This window comes from Oncorhynchus tshawytscha, linkage group LG23, assembly GCF_018296145.1.
Source record: "Oncorhynchus tshawytscha isolate Ot180627B linkage group LG23, Otsh_v2.0, whole genome shotgun sequence".
Lineage (NCBI taxonomy): Eukaryota > Metazoa > Chordata > Actinopteri > Salmoniformes > Salmonidae > Oncorhynchus > Oncorhynchus tshawytscha.
This window is the reverse complement of record NC_056451.1, coordinates 3557333-3578064: the sequence shown is the minus strand read 5'-3', so window position 1 is coordinate 3578064 and position 20732 is coordinate 3557333. Positions and strand designations below refer to the sequence as shown.

At 44.3% G+C, this 20732-nt stretch overlaps 1 protein-coding gene across 4 annotated transcripts in view; it reads right to left on the bottom strand.

Annotated features, from left to right (window-relative positions):
* LOC112223137 (plectin) overlaps positions 1-19200 on the bottom strand; it is a 182224-nt gene extending 163024 nt beyond the window's left edge. For 2 of the 4 annotated variants that reach the window (XM_042304453.1, XM_024386140.2), the window contains exon 1: positions 18981-19200. In XM_042304453.1, the coding sequence (XP_042160387.1) occupies positions 18981-19197 (217 nt within the window). In that variant the 5' untranslated portion in view covers positions 19198-19200. Of the gene's footprint in view, positions 1-1476; positions 1730-18980 lie in introns of those variants that run through there. The other 2 variants (XM_042304455.1, XM_042304456.1) reach the window with 1 other exon arrangement.
* Between the last annotated feature and the right edge of the window lie 1532 nt (positions 19201-20732).

Genomic DNA, 20732 nt, shown 5'->3' with positions numbered 1-20732 from the left:
AACTGGGGCGATATTTATAGAGGAGCTCTCTTGTTTTCTGAAAGAAAGATCAGCTGGAAGGACTACATACTAGGGGAAAGCAGAATGGGGATGCGTAAAGGGGAGCAAGATGTAGGGAGAAGGAGAGTGAAGGAACACCGGGGTGCGAGAAATGGAGGGAGTTAACACTCTGATGTACAGAACAGTAAGGGGATAAGGACTGACATGGAGAGAGATGGGGATATGGAGAGAAGGAGCAAAGGGTACAAAGGGTACAGCAAATGGGTACAAAGACACACGAATGCAGATGTGAAATAGCAATGGAGGGGTTTTGGGGTGTGGATGGGGGTTTGGATGGGGGTTTGGATGGGGGTTTTCTGTGGATTAGGATAGTGGATGAAGTATGATAGTCTATGATAGTCTACTATCTATGATAGTCTATGATTGAGATCCCCAACCCACTATCCACTATCTTCTGACTGTGGGCTCGATTCAATAAAGTCCACATTGCAGTATGTATTTACACATTAGCTCTTTTTCCCCATGGTGATATAAAATCACAGACTGGTCTTGGGTACAGCCCTATACAAACTACCAGGTAAACTCCCCTCACAGGTATGCCTTCAGATGTGTGGAAACAGAGTGATCGCTTCAAACAAAGACTGTACATTGAATTCCAGCCTATATACAATATAAACATCATGAACAAAAAGAAGATCTTGACACTTCAACCAGTGGATGTGACAGACTATGAACGACACAACATTCTTTCCCAGGAACATTAGCCAAGTGGCTCAAAAGAAACAATTAAAGAGAACATTTGTGTTTATTGTGGTAGATGACACATAATGTGATGATAAGCTCCGGTAAATTGATGGACAGTATACTTCATTGTAGAGAAGCAACACCTGTCCATGTCCCATAAACTGTAGCTGGGCAAAAAATAACACAATCAGATGAGCACTTACAGTACATGTAAGCCCCTCTCCTCTCCATTTCATTAAGGTCAAAGGTTAGAATGGTAGACCTAGTTGGCTATGTTCACATATCAAGATAAAGCAGTGGAGTAAATCTACACATTGAACTTTGACAACCGCCACAGAGAGCCACAGAGAGCCACAGAGAGAGACCGGCAGAGTGACAGCAAACATGTGATCCAATCAATACATCCATCAGCACTCTGGAGGAGCAGCGTGTGGCTGGCTGGCTGCACTCCCTGTTGCGCACACACACACACACACACACACACACACACACACACACACACACACACACACACAAAAGGGTGTAGAAGACGTGCAGAAAGACAGATGAAGAGACACAGGCTCATACAAACACATATGCTGTTAACACCCCTGTGCAGAGCTACTAATATCACACACACTCTCCCTCTCCCCCACACGTCCTCAGTCACACACACGGACCATATCCTGTCCTAACTGGCAGTAGCAGCAGTCACTCCTCTATGTGAGTGTGTGGGCCCTGGCTGGCATGTACCTTTGTACTTCTCCCTGACGTTCTCGTATGCCTGGATGAAGTCCTGCTCCTCTGCATTGGGGGGCAGGCATGCGGGTTCATACATGGCCATGGCTGTCAATGGGGACCGTCACCCTCTTCTCCTCTTTTTATTGTCCTCCTCCTTTCCCTTCTTCTTATTTTGAGGTCAGTGGCTCCCTCGCTCTCTTTCCCTGTTGAAAACCTCTGCTGTCTGTCTGTCCTCTCTGTAGTTCTCGCAGTTGTGTATGAGCTCTCCACAGCGCTCAACTTCATTCCAGTGGTCAGCACCCCCCCCCTCACGTAGCAGATAAATACTCAATATAAATGCCAGGTCCCTCCTCTTAAAGACACATGGCAGGGGAAGCACGTAGAAAGAGAGAGGGGGAGAGAGAGAGAGAGAGAGAGAGAGAGAGAGAGAGAGGGAGAGAGAGAGCAGCTTTGGGCACACCAGCAGGACTTGTCAGGCAGGCACACCATTGCACTATTGCACAGCAGTAAAGCTATGAAAAGCTACGAAAACAAAGAGAGTCGCACACTCCCTATGTATAACCTCCTAGCTATTTATTGGGTAAAAAACAAAAAACAAGCACAAGGGTTTAGCATATACTTTCCAAACAAAACTCAGTCATACCCAGTAGCAACTCCTACACAAGTAAGACACACACAAACACACAAACAAGCTGCTACCTCATTTCTACTGCTGGCCCAATTCCCATCTGACTTAAAGTTAAAAAAGAAAAAAAGATTCTCATAATTAGATGCGAGACCCAAACACAGTTTTGAAGAAAAAAATATATACTCTAATGTACAGTATTTGCAATCCTAATCACAGAAACCAAATAAAAGCAACTAAATCTAATGGACAAGGATATTTTTCCCTTCTTTCCCCAGATTATGCCAATGCACTATGCTGTTGCTGCCTAGCTCGCGTGTCCGGGTCATTCACCAGGCAGTGGAAGTAAATGTTTTGCCTCTCAATTGATGAATACGTTTAAAAGCGAGTTACAGTGCAGATGAGACCATGACATCCTCAGGGAACACACTCCTCCGAGAGCAAGCAACATTGCATATTCAGCAGCTCCTCTACTTGACAGTCCAGAAAAGTATATATAGATATTATATGTCATGACATCTATCAATTTAATATCGCGCCTGATTTAGCGGCCTCATTACTGCACCCATACAAGCCAACGTGTCATGAAGTGTTGGTGAATCATCTATAGGGGTGGGAAAGCAATAAAACAACTAATATTGCTGACATTGTACTGAAAGCATCCATCCAGCCATACAGGAACATCCACATAAAACGGTGTTTATTTCATACTGAAGTGTCACGTCAAAAGAATCAAATATCCATTCCATGCATTAACAGTAGAACCGCGAAAGCAGCCATTTTGACTGCTCATGTTTTGTTTTATTATTATTACTGTGCCATTTTGAAAGTCCTGCCCCCCTCTGTCCTTGACCTCTCCTAAATACTGTAAGTCTATATAACACAATGTCGGTGTTAGAATCTTAATATCACACACAGAACTGGAGTTATAACCAGTTTTAGGAGGGCATGTCATTTTTTGAATGTTTTTTGTCCCGTTCCCCTTCCTTCTCCCGACAGTAGGGCCTGTTCTGGTCCTTCTCCCGACAGTAGGGCCTGTTCTGGTCCTTCTCCCGACAGTAGGGCCTGTTCTGGTCCTTCTCCCGACAGTAGGGCCTGTTCTGGTCCTTCTCCCGACAGTAGGGCCTGTTCTGGTCCTTCTCCCGACAGTAGGGCCTGTTCTGGTCCTTCTCCCAACAGTAGGGCCTGTTCTGGTCCTTCTACCGACAGTAGGGCCTGTTCTGGTCCTCCCGACAGTAGGGCCTGTTCTGGTCCTTCTACCGACAGTAGGGCCTGTTCTGGTCCTCCCGACAGTAGGGCCTGTAGGGCCTGAAACTGAACCTAAACTATACCATAACTAATTTCACACACATAACAACAGATGAAATAAATAAGTAAAGTACGATGGGGGAGAAAGGGGGAGAATGGGTGAGTTGACGAGCGAGGGGAAGCGAACGATGCCTAATTATGTAATCAGCCACTGTGAATGAAGAACAGGGCGGCCCATTCTATTGTATTGATCCATTCTAATAATAATCTTAAAATGGTATGTACCCGACATCAGTCCAGCGAATCAAAGCAGTCATATCAGTCTACTCTGGCCCACTTGAAGTAGGCTACACAGTGAGCGCATGTGTAATTGTACATGCTGAACGGCTTTCACATCTGAGAAAATATCCACAACCGGCAGCAAGTGAGCGAGAGATGGAGAATGTGGTGATCAGGCTTGTGGAACGTTGTGTTGGCAAGGGGATAAATGTCACTACGGCCAATTTCGTCACTGTCATTGCTGAACAAGTCGCTTGCAAAGAAAACAAGACTGGCCAGCCCTACAAAGCTGTACGTTTCCTTTTGATTAACCTACCCCATGCTGTATCTTGGTCCGACCATCCTTCCAACAACGATCGTTACAGAAGATCCCACCACAACTGGACCAAGCAGCGTGCCCGGGAGGAGATGGCATCCTGGTCTTTGGAGGAGGTGGAGGAGAGAATATCCTGGACTTGGGAGGAAGTCTTGGCAAGATATGAAAGCCTGCCATGGAAGCAGGCGGAGGCAGCGAGGGAGCAACAACGACGACACCGGGGTTCGCGGCCACGACGGAAGCCCAGGAGGCAGCCTCAACAAAAGAAATTGGGGGGCACACGGGGTGGTCGGCGGAGCCGAGGTGTAAACCAGAGCCAGTCTGGGAGAGGAAGGTGAACTTGGAGGGGAGTGAAGGGAGTGAATCAGAGACAGTTAAGGGGTTGATCGGGAAATTGGAGGACAGAGTTATGAGGGAGCTGTTGTGTTGGTGCATGAGGCACAACATTCGCCCTAAGGAGCGTGTCCTCAGTTTAATGCCACCTGAGTCAGCTCTCCGTACTTGTCCTGAGCGTGCTAGCCGTCTGGTGAAGACTGTACCGGCTCCACGCACCGGGTCTCCAGTACGCCTCCCCAGTCCTGCACGTCCTGTGCCAGCTCTCTGCACTAGCTTTGAGGAGCGTGTTATTGTTCCGGTACAATGTGTGCTCGGTTCTACGCACCGTGTCTTCAGTGCGCCTCCACAGCCCGGTACATCCTGTGCCAGCTCCCCGTACTTGCCGTGCGAATGTTGTCATCTGTCCAGGACACGTTGTGCCAGCTCTACGCTCCAGGCCTCCTATGCGTCTCCCCAGCCCAGTATGTCCTGTGCCAGCTCTACGCACCAGGCCTCCGGTACGTCCTGTGCCGGCTCCATGCACCAGGCCTCCTGTGCGTCTCCACAGCCCGGTACGTCCTGTGCCAGCTCCACGCACCAAGCCTCCAAAGACGGTCGGCATTCCAGAGCTTCCAGCTACGGGCGGCAGTCCAGAGCCTCCAGCGACGATCCATGGCCCGGAGCCTCCAGTGAGGATCCATGGCCCGGAGCCTCCAGTGAGGGTTCCTAGTCCAGAGCCTCCTGCGAGGGTTCTCAGTCCAGAGCCTCCTGGGAGGGTTCCCAGTCCAGAACCTCCTGCGAGGGTTCCCAGGTCCGGCGATCCAAGGTCCGGTTCCACGGAAGCGGAGGGAACCGCGAGCGGAGCGGGATCTCCGTCCCGAACCGGAGCCGCCACCGAGGCTAGATGCCCACCCGGACCCTCCCCCATAGAGTCAGGTTTGGAGTCCGGGGTCCGCACCTCACGTGCTGACCTTAAAGTCTTTTAATTCTCTATTTTGGTTAGGTCAGGGTGTGACTAGGGTGGGTACTCTAGTTTGTGTATTTCAATGTTGGCCTGGTATGGTTCCCAATCAGAGGCAGCTGTCTATAGTTGTCTCTGATTGGGGATCATATTTAGGCAGCCTTTTCCCACCTATTGTTTGTGGGATCTTGATTTTGTATTGCAGCTTTTTAGCCCTACAAAAGCTGTACGTTTCGTTTTGTTTGTCTTTATTGTTTTGTGCTGGTTATCATAAATAAAAATGATTAACCTATCCCACGCTGCATCTTGGCCGGACCATCTTTCCAACAACGATCGTTACACACAAGCTGACAATAATTGACTATTTTGGACTGCTGTCAAAATCGACTGCTGTTATATTCATTATAATGTCATTATTTCATTTCACTATTTATCAAGGCCAATTGGCGCTTATAATGATGTTTAGGCGACTGATGTTTTCATCATTTGACCGTGTGTCTTGACCGTACGTTTTGGTGGTTGGGGTATTTTTATTTTATTGTTATAAAATGTGTTCCAACACATATGCTTTCTGTTTCATAGTTTTAAAAAACACGAATAAAATTGATTGATTTTTTTTTTACTTATAGCCTACTGTAACATAAACTCATATAAATGCTATTGTGTTATAAAATATTGAATAAAAATGTTTTTCTAATGTTACCCACGGCCTTCATAAACACTACCAAATTATTATTTTTGCAAAAAAATATGAATTACACTGTTAGAATGTTGCAGTCAGAATGACTTGGTCCGTCGAGGCCCAAGGGTTCTAGTGTTAAACTCCTCCAAGTATAGTCTGTTATATTTCTGTGTCTTTAAACGTCAGATCCCCTCAGCAGCACACTTGCAGGGAGTAGAGACAGTACCGTAGGAAAATCTCCCCTCGTTGTTTCATTTCCGTCCTGGCCGTTCTATCAGCGAGTTTCTCATGCCAGTCCCTGACATCAGCCAGGAGGCTTTCCTGTGAGGAAACAGGATAAGTCCAAACGCCTCACTCGCCACTGGAAAAGGAGACGTTGTTGCCGTTCCAGACAAACAGCCACACTTCGACAGGAAATGGAAACTGTTTCACTACTGGCACATGACAGGACTAGGACTACACACACCTGGTGGTTCACCACATTTTCATCTAGCCTGGTCCAAGATCCAACTCCTATGGCCATTGTTGGTTATTCCTCTAATCACGCCATGAACTGTCCCTTTCCATCTATGCAGGATGCACACACTCAAAGACTTGGCCTCTATTGGTTTACCTAACTATAGCTAAGCTTACTCATAATGATGTATTGCTTGTTTTTTTGCTTTTGAAGCACTTTCAGATTGTTATGAAAATCACAAAATATACATTTGATAAATGATTATTCTTATTGTCAAGCCAAACATTGGCGTGACAATGACCATAGGAGTTGGCAAGACAGCACAAACAGATATGGGACCAAGCTTGCATCCATACTTTACTGTACTGTACGTACTGTGCTGAAGCTAACTCTCGTTTTCTATCGTTGCCATGTGCCATAACAATAGACAACTAGAGTAGGCTTCAGCATACTGTAGATGCGGTAAAGAGGGTCATTTGAACTCGATCAAAATAATGAAATTGCCATGGAAACGCGTGGGGGAAAGGGCCCTGGGGAAAATAACCAAGTCTCCTCATTGCCCCCCAGCAAAATTAGCCTACATTTAGGCTATTGTTTATATGTGTATTTCACACTATGTTGAGCTAGAATTCTGAGAATAAATGCTTGTATGGACCAAGCCCAACACATGTTCATGTCATTGTCACCAATCAACTTCATTACAGTTAAAAACGACTGACTACAACCGCCAATTTCTGTATGCTAACCATCTTATACGAACAGGAGTTAGCATTTAGTAGTCACTTCTTCTAAACCTGAAAAGGGACAAAAAAGAGAACTTCTAAATGTTATGCAGTGAAAACAGCAAAATATATACAAATTGGACCTAAGTAACCACACTGTGGGCCTGTCACAATACATAAATCATGAAGGATTTGACGAATATCCACGTTGTTAGAAAATTGTGTTCCATTGACTCCTTTACAGCATCTATATACTGTATAGTATGGGCTGGATTTAGACAGGTATCACAGTCCAGTTCAGTGTGGCAAGTCTCTCAATGGAGGGAGAGGGCTGTTTGCTGTGTTGACAATGGTTGAAGGGCTGAGGGTATTAGAAGACTGTACTGTGGCTTAACAGGTGAGTGGAGTGGTGTGTTCCTGTACAACCCCATTCACCCCATTCCTCTACACCCCACCTGGAGATGTACACACACATAGAAGTACATTCACACACATCACGTCACACATGCATACTCGTTACTGGTGTTTCAGCAACAGGCTCTTGCGAAATATTTACATTTCTTGCTTCTTTCCGTGCTTTGACTCTTTAGCTAGCCCCCCTAAAGTTGTGAGTTGTTAACCAGATACAAGTTAACAACATCTTTGATGACTCTCCAATTGTCTATATGAGGTGAAAGATGACCAGTGTGTGTGCGTGTGTGCGTGTGTGTGCGTGACTAAGTGTATATCTGAATGTGTATCTATGTATATCTAACTTTGTGTCACCACAATCTGAGATGATTGTTTGCAGTTTCCCAGCTCCCAATGCAGAAAACACGTGTGCTATGCTGTGTGTGTAGGCATTTGGCATGGGGATTAAGTTACTCACACACGCTGTCCACATGAGAGGGTTCGAGAAGGTTTGTGTGTGTGTGTGGGTGTGTGTGTGTGCATGTGTATGTGTGCCAGTTACTACCCCTGATAATTTGGCCAAATAACCGTGTGTGTGTTTATGTGAAAGAGTGTGAGTGTGTATGTAAGAGAGTGTCTATGTGTGTGTGTGTGTGAGATAAATAGTAATAGAAATTATGGTAGATACTACCCCTGATCATTTTGTCAGATAACCATGTGTGAACAGTTGGGTAGGTTGGTTTCTAAATGTAATCCGTTACAGTCACTAGTTACCTGTCCAAAATTGTCATCAGTAACGTAACTTTTGGATTGCCCAACCTCAGTAACGTAATCTGATTACATTCATTTACTTTTAGATTACTTTCCCCTTAAGAGGCACTAGAAGAAGACAAAAATGTACATTACCAATTGAACCAAATCTATTGCAGGATAAATCAATGTTAAAGTTTACATAGCTGGCCATATATGGATGTTACATTTTACTCTATGGGTTGTTTATGTGGGCTTTCTACGGCATATAATAATACAATTAAATTATATCTTTACATTGAAAACCAAAGTCTATCAGAATTCCAGTCATTCCACTAAATGTTATACCCCTTGATCTTCAAGAATAGGACTTGGAAATATAGATTAAGCAAATTGTTTTACCTGAACATAACCCCAAACAAAGGACTTATTAGCCAGCCCTACTCTGTTGTTTATTTTGTTACCATGGAGGACTGATTGGGCTCATTGATTTGAGTTGAAAAATAAATGCTGCACTCATGGAATGGCATGCTTTGAGCACTACTGAAAAGTGCAGTTTAAATGTGAAAAATGAATGTCATATGCTGCATTTGCTATAGGCCTATTGTTTAAACTTTGATATCTTGTTAAAATATGCAGCTCAAATCCACAGACCAAACAAAGGGCAAATCCACAGACCAAACAATAACAAAATGGTCACCTCGCCTCTGCTTTGGTAAAACGCTGAGGGATGGGCCTGGAGAAATGTAATCACTCTCAGATTAATAGACAGAGCTATGGATGCAAGGACTGACCATCCATGATATCAACATTATTGTTTTAACCATGTTATCAGTGTTTGTTTACATTTACAATGTTTACGTACATTGGAGAAAAACAAGCTTATATTTGGGGTTCTCGTGGAGTGTGACAGTTGAACTAAGCACATGCGGCATTTATAAGTTATATTCTTCAAGAATCAATGGATATATATATCATTTATAAGTCCAAAAAAGGATGTAGCAACTACAGATTGCCCCTTTAAGTCTATTCAAAAGTGTGCAAGTTTGAGCATGTGTCCATTAGGCCTATGGATTACATTTTTTCATCAGCATGAATTAGATTGAGCAATAAAAGCCCCACTTTTATTCCACAGGCTTGGATCTGCACTATGCAGCTGTTGCAAGAGCACATTTTTCACTGGCTGTCCACTGGTTTCAAACACAATGGTTGATAGGCAGCTTAAACTTCTTGAATTCAACCGTTATTGGGTTCAAATACACCTTTAGATTTAGGAACAGCCATCCACAACAACCACAATCTGTAACGCGCAAATAGCTAAATGAGAGAGCAGCAGTGTGATTCACAACGTTATGTAGACATCAATAATAAGTGATATCCGTATCCCCATAGACTACACCACTGCTGTCATCCTGTCATCCTTGCAGCCCCCCGACAACAGACAGACAGGCTCTTCACACAAAATAAGTGCAATAAAAGACAGAGTGAGAAAATCACAGCGTTGATTACAGAAATGATTGCAGTTGATATGCAGCCATTGTCAACGGTAGGGGATGTCGGCTTCAATATCCTAATGGCATATCTAGAACCAGTCGAAAAACTGTGACTGCCCGGGTGGAGAAATTGTATAATGATTACTCTGCAAGTACAAAGCGCAAGCTCTCAAACTCCCCATACGTGGCGTTAACAACAGGTTGTTGGACATCTATGAACACACTGTCATACATCACTGCAACGAGCCATTGAAGAGAACTGAGACTGAGGGAATGGGACTGAGAAAATGGAGGAAAGGCACACATCAGAGAACCTAAAAAATGTCATTTACTACCCTCGTTGCTGAGTGGGTTGGGGACAGTAATAAGGTGAGCTCCGTATGGTAGCCAAGACTGAATGGCTCCCTAGCGGTCATATGCAGGACCATATCTACATTGTGAATTCACATGTAATTTTAGATTTTTTTTCTTATTGTTTAAAAATATGATTTTTACATTTGTCACATCCCTAGAGTGCATGTGTGTGACACTGAGTGTGTGATGTATGATACTGTGCGTGCTGACAGCACCTGGGGATGTATGACCTTGAAACAAACACATGAACACAACTGACATGGGCGTGAAATTCGTTATGTCCACGTCGGCCTATGAGGTGAGTGACACTGCATGAACACGTTAACATGTAAACACAGCTGGCACAAACACGGGAATTAAACATGCCGAACTTTGACCTGTAACCTGTGCCATTTGCTTTGACCCAGGTGGCTTGGGAGTCCTTCATAGCTTCCCCATGTGTAATGCCATTGATGAAGGCACTCAGGCTTGAAACATGCCACCTCAGTAACCTCACACACTCTCCTTTCTTCTGCAGGAAGCACAGAGATCGTTTGATATTCAAGTAGGCCTATACTTAGAAAAAAAGTGCTTCCTAGAACCATAAAGGGTTCTTGGACTTTCCTTGTAGGGAGAGCCCTTTTTAAGTTCAAGGTAAAAACTCTTTTGGTTCCAACTATAACCTTTTATTTGACTATCTTGATTGGGTGAAAGGGTTCTACATGGAACCAAAAAAAGTGTTCTCCAACGAGGACAGTTAAAACAGCCGTAGAACCCTTTATGAAGCGTTGGCTCAAACAGCCAGTGTGCTGGAAGCATCCATCCGTGTTCATGAAATGTTTCTCTCAGCGTTGTACATCCCGAGAGTGAAGAGTCATTCATCAGGAGGGCCCACACAAATCTCAGCAGCTTTTATAAACGTCTGTCTAAGTTATTAATGAATACTCTGCTGGAGGATGGTGACGATGAGCGCATTTACAGTAAGCAGAACGGATACAGGGAAGTTGCAGGTTGCAAGCAAAGGCTCGCACACACAAAGACACAGTACGCACGCACATACACACGTGTACACACAGATACGCGTGCACACACACACACACACACACACACACACACACACACACACACACACACACACACACACACGTACACACAGTTAAGCACAAACACACACACACAAAACTCATTTTGGCAGAAAGCCTATCCCAGGGGAGATAACAGACTCCTGAGCTGCAATTCTAAAGTCATAACTACCAATGTGTAACAGTATAACTTCCATCCCTCTCCTCGCCCCTACCTGGGCTTGAACCAGGGACCCTCTGCAGACATCAACAACAGCCACCCTCGAAGCATCGTTACCCATTGCTCCACAAAAGTTGAGCGAGTGGTCTCAGAGCGAGTGACGTCACCAATTGAAACGCTATTAGCGAGCACCCCGCTAACTAGCTAGCCATTTCTCACCAGTTACACTCACCCCCCCTTTTGACCTCCTACTTTTCCGCAGCAACCAGTGATCCGGGTCAACAGCATCAATGCAACAGTATTGCTTCCATCCCTCTCCTCGCCCCAACCTGGGCTCAAACCAGGGACCCTCTCCACACATGAACAACTGCCTCCTACGAAGCATCGTTACCCATCGCTCCACAAAAGCCGCGCAGAGCGAGGGGAATAACTACTTCAAGGTGACGGAGCGAGTGACATCACCGATCGAAACGCTATTAGCGCGCGCCCAGCTAACTATCAAGCCATTTCACACCGGTTACAACTGCGTGTACGTGTGGGTCTTTATTTATGCAGCTATGATTTATAGTCCTTTGCAATGGGGAGGAAATTAATATGGCAAGTGAGAAATTAATCTGGAATTGAAGGTTGTGGAGAGATACTGTCTATCAGGACTATTATTCCAATGTTCTACCGAAACAATATCCGCTTTTTTGGGCCTTGCGTTTGCCTTGGGCTGGGCACTCTGCTTGTTTCTAATTAGATTTATTTGTAACAAATCAAATCTGTGTCACAGACCAACATCTATGTGATGACCAAGATGGATGACACTAAGAATATTACTCATGTCAGGCTACTACGTCACCAACATAAATGTGTCACTGGTCTGTGTGTTTCAAAGTGACCTTCCTGCCAGCTGTCCCTTAGTGTCCTGAGAGAGAGAGAGAGAGAGAGAGAGAGAGAGAGAGAGAGAGAGAGAGAGAGAGAGAGAGAGAGAGAGAGAGAGAGAGAGAGAGAGAGAGAGAGAGAGAGAGAGGGCTACAGAGTGTCTGACAGAGGCCTCCTAAAGCCCATCTCTCAGTTTATCGATCGCTCCCCCTCTCACTCCTACCTCTGGCAACATATCTCTATGCTAATCAGTTACAGCCAGGACAGGGGTCTCAAAACATGGCTTAGGTTCATACTGTATATAATTGCATATAGAATCCCTATGTATTAGTTAGCCTCCAGCTTATATGAGGTTTTATGAGCGTTGTACTACGTGTCTAATGACTGTGTAAGGACTGTGTAATGATGTTGACAGTGACAGTACAGGAGAATGCCAGGGCAACCGGCTGGTGCCACCCTCTGGTTACTGACAAGTCATTCAGTCTGACATTCTATCTTGGTGACATACTAGTAACGTGTTTTAGTCATTCATTTGCGTGAGCATGCAATGGAGCTTTATCAGTGAGCCATTTCTTCTGTCTCCAAAGTCATTTCCACACATAAAAAGGAAATTGAACCCCTCTGACTGACTTTTCAATAAGTATGAAACTTATCCTCTATGAAATGAAAGGAGAGCCAATGTGCCAAAAAAGATCAGCCACAATGGAATATTCTATGTAATGCATTCTATTTAAAACGATAGACAATGAGGCACATTTTCCAGAGGCTCAAATGGACCGGGTCGAAAGCTTTCCCGTGTGGACTGACACCTGGTGGTGAATACGGCTACTGCAGTCTGGAGGCTTTTGGAGGGATGGAGAAAAGGGTCCACTGACACTCGACAGGCCCCTGTCAAGCAAATGCCTGAGGCGTTTGGAGATCTGCGAGAGACAAATAAGTCACATGCTGTACCACAGTGTGTAATGACAGACAGCCTGTTCTTTTTAGTGATTCTACTGATGGCAGGCCTCAGGCATGGCTTCCACCCAAAGTCTCTCAGTGACTGAGACAGTACCAATGCGTGTGAATGGTGGATTATTTATTACACTGACTGAAGAGACTCTCTTTCACTCTGTTTACAGCACAGGGAACACACTCTGAGAGGAACAGAGAGGATTTATGACTCATCCAGTCATCGATATTACAGTCAGTGCAGAATCACATGGACCTATTCATCAAATGGTTCTTTTCCACATTAAAATCTGCTCTGTGTGTGAATGTGTGTGTGCGTGTGTGTGACTTTGACAGCTTGTAGATCATAGCAGCTCTGTTATGAATAATAGACAGCCACTCAGTAGGGATGTTAGCCGGTTAAGTAAAGCTTTACCCCGGGAGGGCCCTGTCAGAAACAGACACCGTTCACACACATTACAGCTCTGAACACAAGGTCAAGGTGTCCAACTAGCATGGCACCAGATGTTGTAATACATTTTTTTTTATATATGTCATGAATATGTGTCAACAGTGTCAACATATTTATTAATAACTCCTGTCTAAGGTGAAATCATTGAATGGTTTTCTTCAGCTCTCCAAAATCAAGGCTAGTATATCTAGTGGTGTTGGCGTTCAAAATGTTTATTGTATTGTAACCCACGGTGAATTCTCTGGTAGGGGTATACACTACTTCCACCAGGGCTGTACACTGTGAATGGTGAATCTTCACTCAACCACTGGGTGGCTGTCCTGAGTCTCTTCCTCTCCCTTGACCTTTGGTGTGAGTGACTGAAAAGTGGGGACACTGCTCTGGAGTTCAGGTCCCAGGGGACAACATTAAGGGTGCCACACAATCTTCTGCCCTGGCGCTTACATGTTCCAAGTGTGCCAAAGGAGAGTGTTATATGATAAATAGCCATAGTCCACATGTCACTGCTAGGTGATGCAGCTTCATGGCATTTCATTTATAACCTAACACATGACAGAGGAGCCCAACAACTCTCCAGCCCCTTCCTCTGAGCCAGAGAGCTCCCATAAGGGATTCAAATCAGCCTCGATGAAGTAATTAGATACATAGTAGTACATATGAAAACCTGTCTGTCTAAGACTCGCCACACGAGGGAGAGGTTAGTGGATACATGTGTTTAAGAGAGAACTATCTGCAGTAGGCACAGTTCTCCGGTTCCTGCCAGCTTGCACATACACACCTGCCTCAAGCGAACACTGCTGCACTCAGAGCAAAGCCTACTACCACACAGCACAGGAGGTTGGTGGCACCTTCATTGGGGGAAACTTGCTTGTGGTAGTGACTAGAGCATGTCTTTGGTGCCATTCCAATTGCTCCGTTCCGGGTATTATTATGAGCCGTCCTCCCCTCAGCAGCCTCCTGTGCCACACATGCATGGCATTAATTGGTGCCATACACCTGTGACTGGCAAACATGACCGATGTGGGTCCCAATTCCCCACACGTTTCCCAAAGTGAGCAGTAGCACTTTCTACCATCGTTAAATACATGATGTGGAATGTGCAAGTGCACACTTTGGGAGAAGTATAGAGAATTTGGATGCATCTCAGCAAAGGCTTCCCACATAATGTACACACATCCAAGTACCTGTGCAGTGCAGACACAGATGCAGCAGCAGAGGCAGGACACTTGCCATTTGAAATGTGCACCCCACAGACTTAGCTTAATGCCCCTGGCTGGCTGTTGGAGAGCTAGCGGCTGAGATATATGCATGATTCCCCTTACTGTCAGGGTTTACGGCCTACGTTGGGCAGCATGTCAGCAGAGGAGAGAACAAAGGCTGCCCCACGTGTGCTGACACAGCCCCACCAGGTCCTATGACAGAGGAAGAGCATAGGAGACAGGGGGCAGGAGACAACCCCCTCAAAAATAAAAATCATACAGTATATAATGAAATGGAGTAGGCTATTACTTTGACTTATTTTCAATCTCAGCAGTTGCGATGGGTGCGTTTAGGCCTCAAAGCCTTCATCAGCAAACACTTGGTAGATCTAACCTTACTTTAACATGGGAGGAGACCAGCAAAACACTGAATAGTTTCATTGAAATTAGCAAGATGCCGATAATGATAATGATGTATTAATGTTGTTTGTGTTTGATGTCAAAAATGGTATAGTGAAGCAAAGGCACATTTTCACATGGTGTGTGGACAATGACCTTGTTCTTATTCTAATTATGCTACAGCATGAGGGGAAGGAACATCAATTTCCTCCAAGCTTCTAATGAAGACTATTTGTAATGAGGAGGGGTGATTTTAGCACTGTTAATTGCGACCAGATATGGGACTCAGGGGAATGTGTTCAGTCCAACATGCAGCTGAGGTCATAAACTCATACTCCATGTTGCCATAGCAATACAATGGTGAAATGTAATCTTATTGGGCTCTTGATGCCAGGCCATCTTACTTACTTACACGTGTGCCCAATACACCGCAATCAGGGACTTCAATAGTACAGACAGACTGAGTGAATATGGTGTCAGTATACTGTAGGGCAGGTATTCCCAAACTGGGGTACGTACGCGCAATGCCGTCGGGGGTACGCCAAATAAAAATGTGATTCACATTTTAAAAAATAAATAAAAATAACCAAATTATTTTATTTAAAAAAAAAATGATATATATATTTTTGGGATTTTCAAACAGTCCATTTATATTTTCCAACGGAGCTATACATTTTGGTGAGTTTTTCTTCTCACCTGAGTAGCCTCGTATCACTGCCAACAATAAAATTAAACCATCTAGTGTTCAGCGAAATAAGAACACAATGTCAAATACAGGTAGCCTAGTCACATAATGAACATCCAATCACATTAACCGTTACTCTCTCATGGGAATTCCACTAACGGTCCGTATGTAGCCAAACGTAGGTGCTGCTCATTCCGTTTGCTCGAAAATTGATAAATAGTTTTTAAAAAGTAAGGCCCGCGTACATAGACACACATACCACCTCTACTGGTAGTACTGATACTACCAGCACTCTACACCTGCACCTGTCGACGACACAAGTTGTTCTGCTTCCACGAGCACATCCAATGCTAGCATCAGTAATTCTACATTTGTTGTTAGCCCAGCTAGCATGGACACTGACAGTTGTGAATCTGATGCAGCCGAAGAGCTACTACCCCCTTACCTGGGAACGCACCGAACAACAGACAGGGACATTGGACCATCGAAGAGGCGTAAATATGATGAGAACTACTTTGATTTGGGGTTCACTTGTATTGGGAGTAGTGCCTTTCCTCAGCCACAGTGTGTTATATGTGCAAAAGTACTATTAAGACAACTTTAGAGTAGTAAGACATGTATAAAAGCAACAGATACCATTAATAAGAAGGTTCTAGAAGTGTCTTATATGGTGAGCTACCAAGTGATGAGGACAGGCAAGCCCCATACTATTGTGGAGGACTTAATTCTTCCTGCTGCCATGGACATGGCTAAGACAACGCAGGGGGAAAAGGCCCAAAAACTAAAAACTAACCCTTCATCAAACAACACTGTTCCACGACGTATCAGTGACATGTCAGGAGATGTTTTGAAACAATTACTGCTTTGTATACAAGCCAGTGAATTATATGCATTACAGCTGGATGAGTCAGATGTGGTGGGCCTGGCACAGCTCCTGGTATATGTCCGTTATGTTTATGGGGGGTCAGTTAAGGAAGACATCCTCTTCTGCAAACCACTGGAAACCAGGACAACAGGGGAGGATATTTTTAAAGTACTGGACAGCTTTGTGACATCAAATGGACTTTGGTGGTGAAGATGTGTTGGAATCTGTACCGTTGGAGCAAAAGCCATGACAGGGAGACATAGTGGAGCGCTCAAGCGTGTGCAAGCAGTTGCTCCTGACGCCACTTGGGTACACTGCAGCATCCACCCAGAGCCTCTTGCTGCCAAGGGAATGCCAGACAGCTTGAAAGACGTTTTGGACACTACAGTGAAAAGGGTTAACTTTGTTAAAGCAAGGCCCCTGAACTCTCCTGTATTTTCTGCATTATGCAATGATATGGGCAGCGACCATGTAACGCTTTTACAACATACAGATGTGCGCTGGTTATCAAGGGGGAAAGTATTGACACGTTTTTTTTTTTAAGTGAGAGATGAGCTTAAAGTTTTCTTTACTGACCACAATTTTCACTTGTCTGACAGCTTGCATGACGACGAGTTTCTCACACGACTGGCCTGTCTGGGTGATGGTTTTTCTCGCCTGAATGATCTGAATCTAGGATTACAGGGACTCTCCGCAACTTCATTGAATGTGCGGAAAGAAATTTAAGCTATGATTATGAAATTGAAGGTCTTTACTGTCTGCATTAACAAGAACAACACACAGGTCTTTCCATAATTGTAATTTTTTTTTGTGCAAATGAACTCAAGCTTACGAACAATGTCAAATGTGATATAGCGAAGCACCTGAGTGAGCTGGGTGCGCAAATACGCAGGTACTTTCCCGAAACAGATGACACAATCAACTGGATTTGTTATCCCTCTCATGCCCTGCCTCCAGTCCACTTACCAATATCTGAACAAGAACCAACAAGCGGTTCTGTGAAAATGTTATTTAATCAGAAGCCACTGCCAGATTTCTGGATTGGGCTGCGCTCAGAGTATCCTGCCTTGGCAAATCGCGCACTTCTCAATATACTGTATATTCACAACTCAACTACTCCTATGCAGACTTGTCTACAGACAGACCACTCACCCCCTCAGTCCTTATCTCACATTACTGGCTCGTTCACACGGCAGAGCATATTGAGACCTAATGATGCCCTTTGCAACCACGTACCTATGTGAGAGTGGATTCTCGGCCTTGACTAGCATGAAAACTAAATACTGGCACTATGCGTTTAGGAAAATGATTTAAGACTGAGACTCTCTCCAATACAACCCAACATTGCAGAGTTATGTGCATCCTTTCAAGCACACCCTTCTCATTAACCTGTGGTGAGTTATTCACAATTTTTGATGAAGAAATAAACTTTTATATGTAAGATGGCGAAATAAAGAGCAAAATCATTGATTATTATTATTTATGCCCTGGTCCTATAAGAGCTCTTTGTCACTTCCCAGGAGCCGGGTTCTAAATGTATCGTATAGTGTGTGTGTGGCAGGCTTACAATGATGGCCAAAAAACAACATTTGAGAGTGCGCTGACCCTGGTGCTAGAGGGGGTTACACAGCTGGAGGTTGAATGTTTGAAGGGGTAAGGGACTATAAAAAGTTTGGGAACCACTGCTGTTGAGAATCTACAACCGTCCCCACGATAAGATATTCTCGACTACCAGTTGAGAGATGCAGTTGTGACAAATAGGTAAATAGATGACTTAATGTCTCTGAAACTGTCCTGTTTTCTCACTGCGCAACCACCCAATGAATTACAGTATTATGGGAGGACCAGCTAATAAGAAGGCAACATCAACGTTACGTGCTCCCACTATCTAAATAAACAATGTGAATTAGACACCTCTCTATTGATTGAGCCCTGTATGGACAACCACACCTAATACTTGGCTATGGCCCCACACATCCTGTTCAGTTGGTGAAACTTAGTCCAAAGACACCTACCCAACACAGTACTCATACACACACACACACACACATAGTAGGCTACTGCCAATGAAAACAGTCAACAAAATTCTACAGAAATCAACTACTTCAATGACTGGTATGCTAAACACACTCATACACAGAATGTGTCATTAGCCCCATTCAGACAAAGCTAGTGCAGACCCAATTTTCTAGTATGAGGTCTGGTGGGAACAATAGCATAGCAAAGTAGCATGTGTGAGAGGTGGCAGGAGGAGTGTCGTGGGGCTGCAGACAGCAGACTGCCTACCTGCGATGCGGATGACGGCCCTCTCAGCCGGGTCCAGGACGTCCCCGGAGCCCGAGGCAGACTTAGAGCGTTTGACCCTCTGGTGTTTGTCCAGGTTCCAGGGGAGTGTGTCCCCAGGGCAGGGGGTAGGGAAGCTTCTCTCTCCATATCTTTCTAGCAGGGCTCTCTCCCTCTCCCGGTCCCTGTCCTTCTGCCTGTCCTTACGCCCCGACGCCATCACCTACAGTACAGTAGAATGACATGGAAGAGAGCAGCAGTGAGACATTGCACGTGTATAGATCTATGCATATTAGAAACATACATTGTCCATACTTTGAGATCCACAATTGCACACGGCATACAGTCCACATTATACAAATATACACAGGCACAGGTACACACACTGGCAATGTCTATAACAGGTTGAGTTGGAAGCCTTTCTTAACATGTGTCAAGTGGATACACCGGAACTATTGTGGTTTACAGTATGACTCTCTGGGATCACCTAGTATGTCATGTTGCATCAAAAAACGTGATCCAACAATGACAGAGCATGCCTCCAGGTCAGCTAAGAAGAGTTCCAGACCGGTATTCAGATATCAGTAGGAGAATGACTACAACATTCTTTGATCTACTTACCACTGGATTAATGGCAAGCCTTAGCCAACACACCAGGATATTAACCAGCTGCTGCCAGTCAAGGTGTCTAAAAAAAAACACCCAACATTTGTAGCTCATTTAGGGTCAGCCAGGCAATTTTCACGTGTGAAAAGGAGGGAGACTTTCACTGTGACCCAACTCCCAGTTGATGATTAACCACCATGAAAATATGCAGCCAAGATAAATGTTAAGGAAAGATATTTCCATATTACAGTCATACAGTGGAACAAAGTTCAAATTCCCATTTGCATTCCTTACTGTCCGTAGACTTGGGCACTTGATAGGAAAACGAGACGAGGCTGACTATGAACTATTGAGCGTCCTGGATAAAGTCTGACTAGGTGGCCACTATCGGTAGGTGATGGACCTTAACCTCTGCTCGGGATGCAAAAACCCACTCTGCTAATGTTACACAATAATGCACAAATGTCTTTGTTTTTGGTGGGTAAAAACATGTAAGCTATACCAAATCTGTTAATATTTGTAATCAAATGATTTGATTATACTGTAACAAAATGAAGACAAAAGCATAAGGCATCGATTTTTACAGATGGTCATACTTTCAGCAAACTATCTGTTGATAAGGTTATGATTAGGGTTAGGTTTAGAATAAGGGTTAGGGCAAGGGTTAATGTTAGGGTTAGTGTTAGTAGATAGTTAGTTGAAATGTTACTGACAGTCTGTAGAGCATCTAGAAATGGACTATCCAAATAAAGTGTCTCCGATACATGTATTTGTTGTAAAGTAAATAAGAAACTAGCGTGACGTATTCTCTCATCTTGAAGTTACGTTGCTGTGACAACCAGGCCACGTGGGAGCACGTTTTGCGTCTTCAATTTATGATGTTTACAGGAAAACATAATGAATTAACGATCTCTGCCTCCGATTACATCATTTCATTAGCCTTGTTCTTCCCTGTGCATGGTAAGGGTTTGTTTACGATTTCCTGTTTTGTTGGGTGTGTTTATTTCTGTGGACAAGGGACTAAAGTCAACTTTGTTTCTTACGTCTAATACATTGTCACTGCGCTGACATTGTCTAGCATAAGAAAATGGCCATAATCTCAGCTCCCAAAACCAAATCTCACATCTTTCACACGAGACTATGGCATTT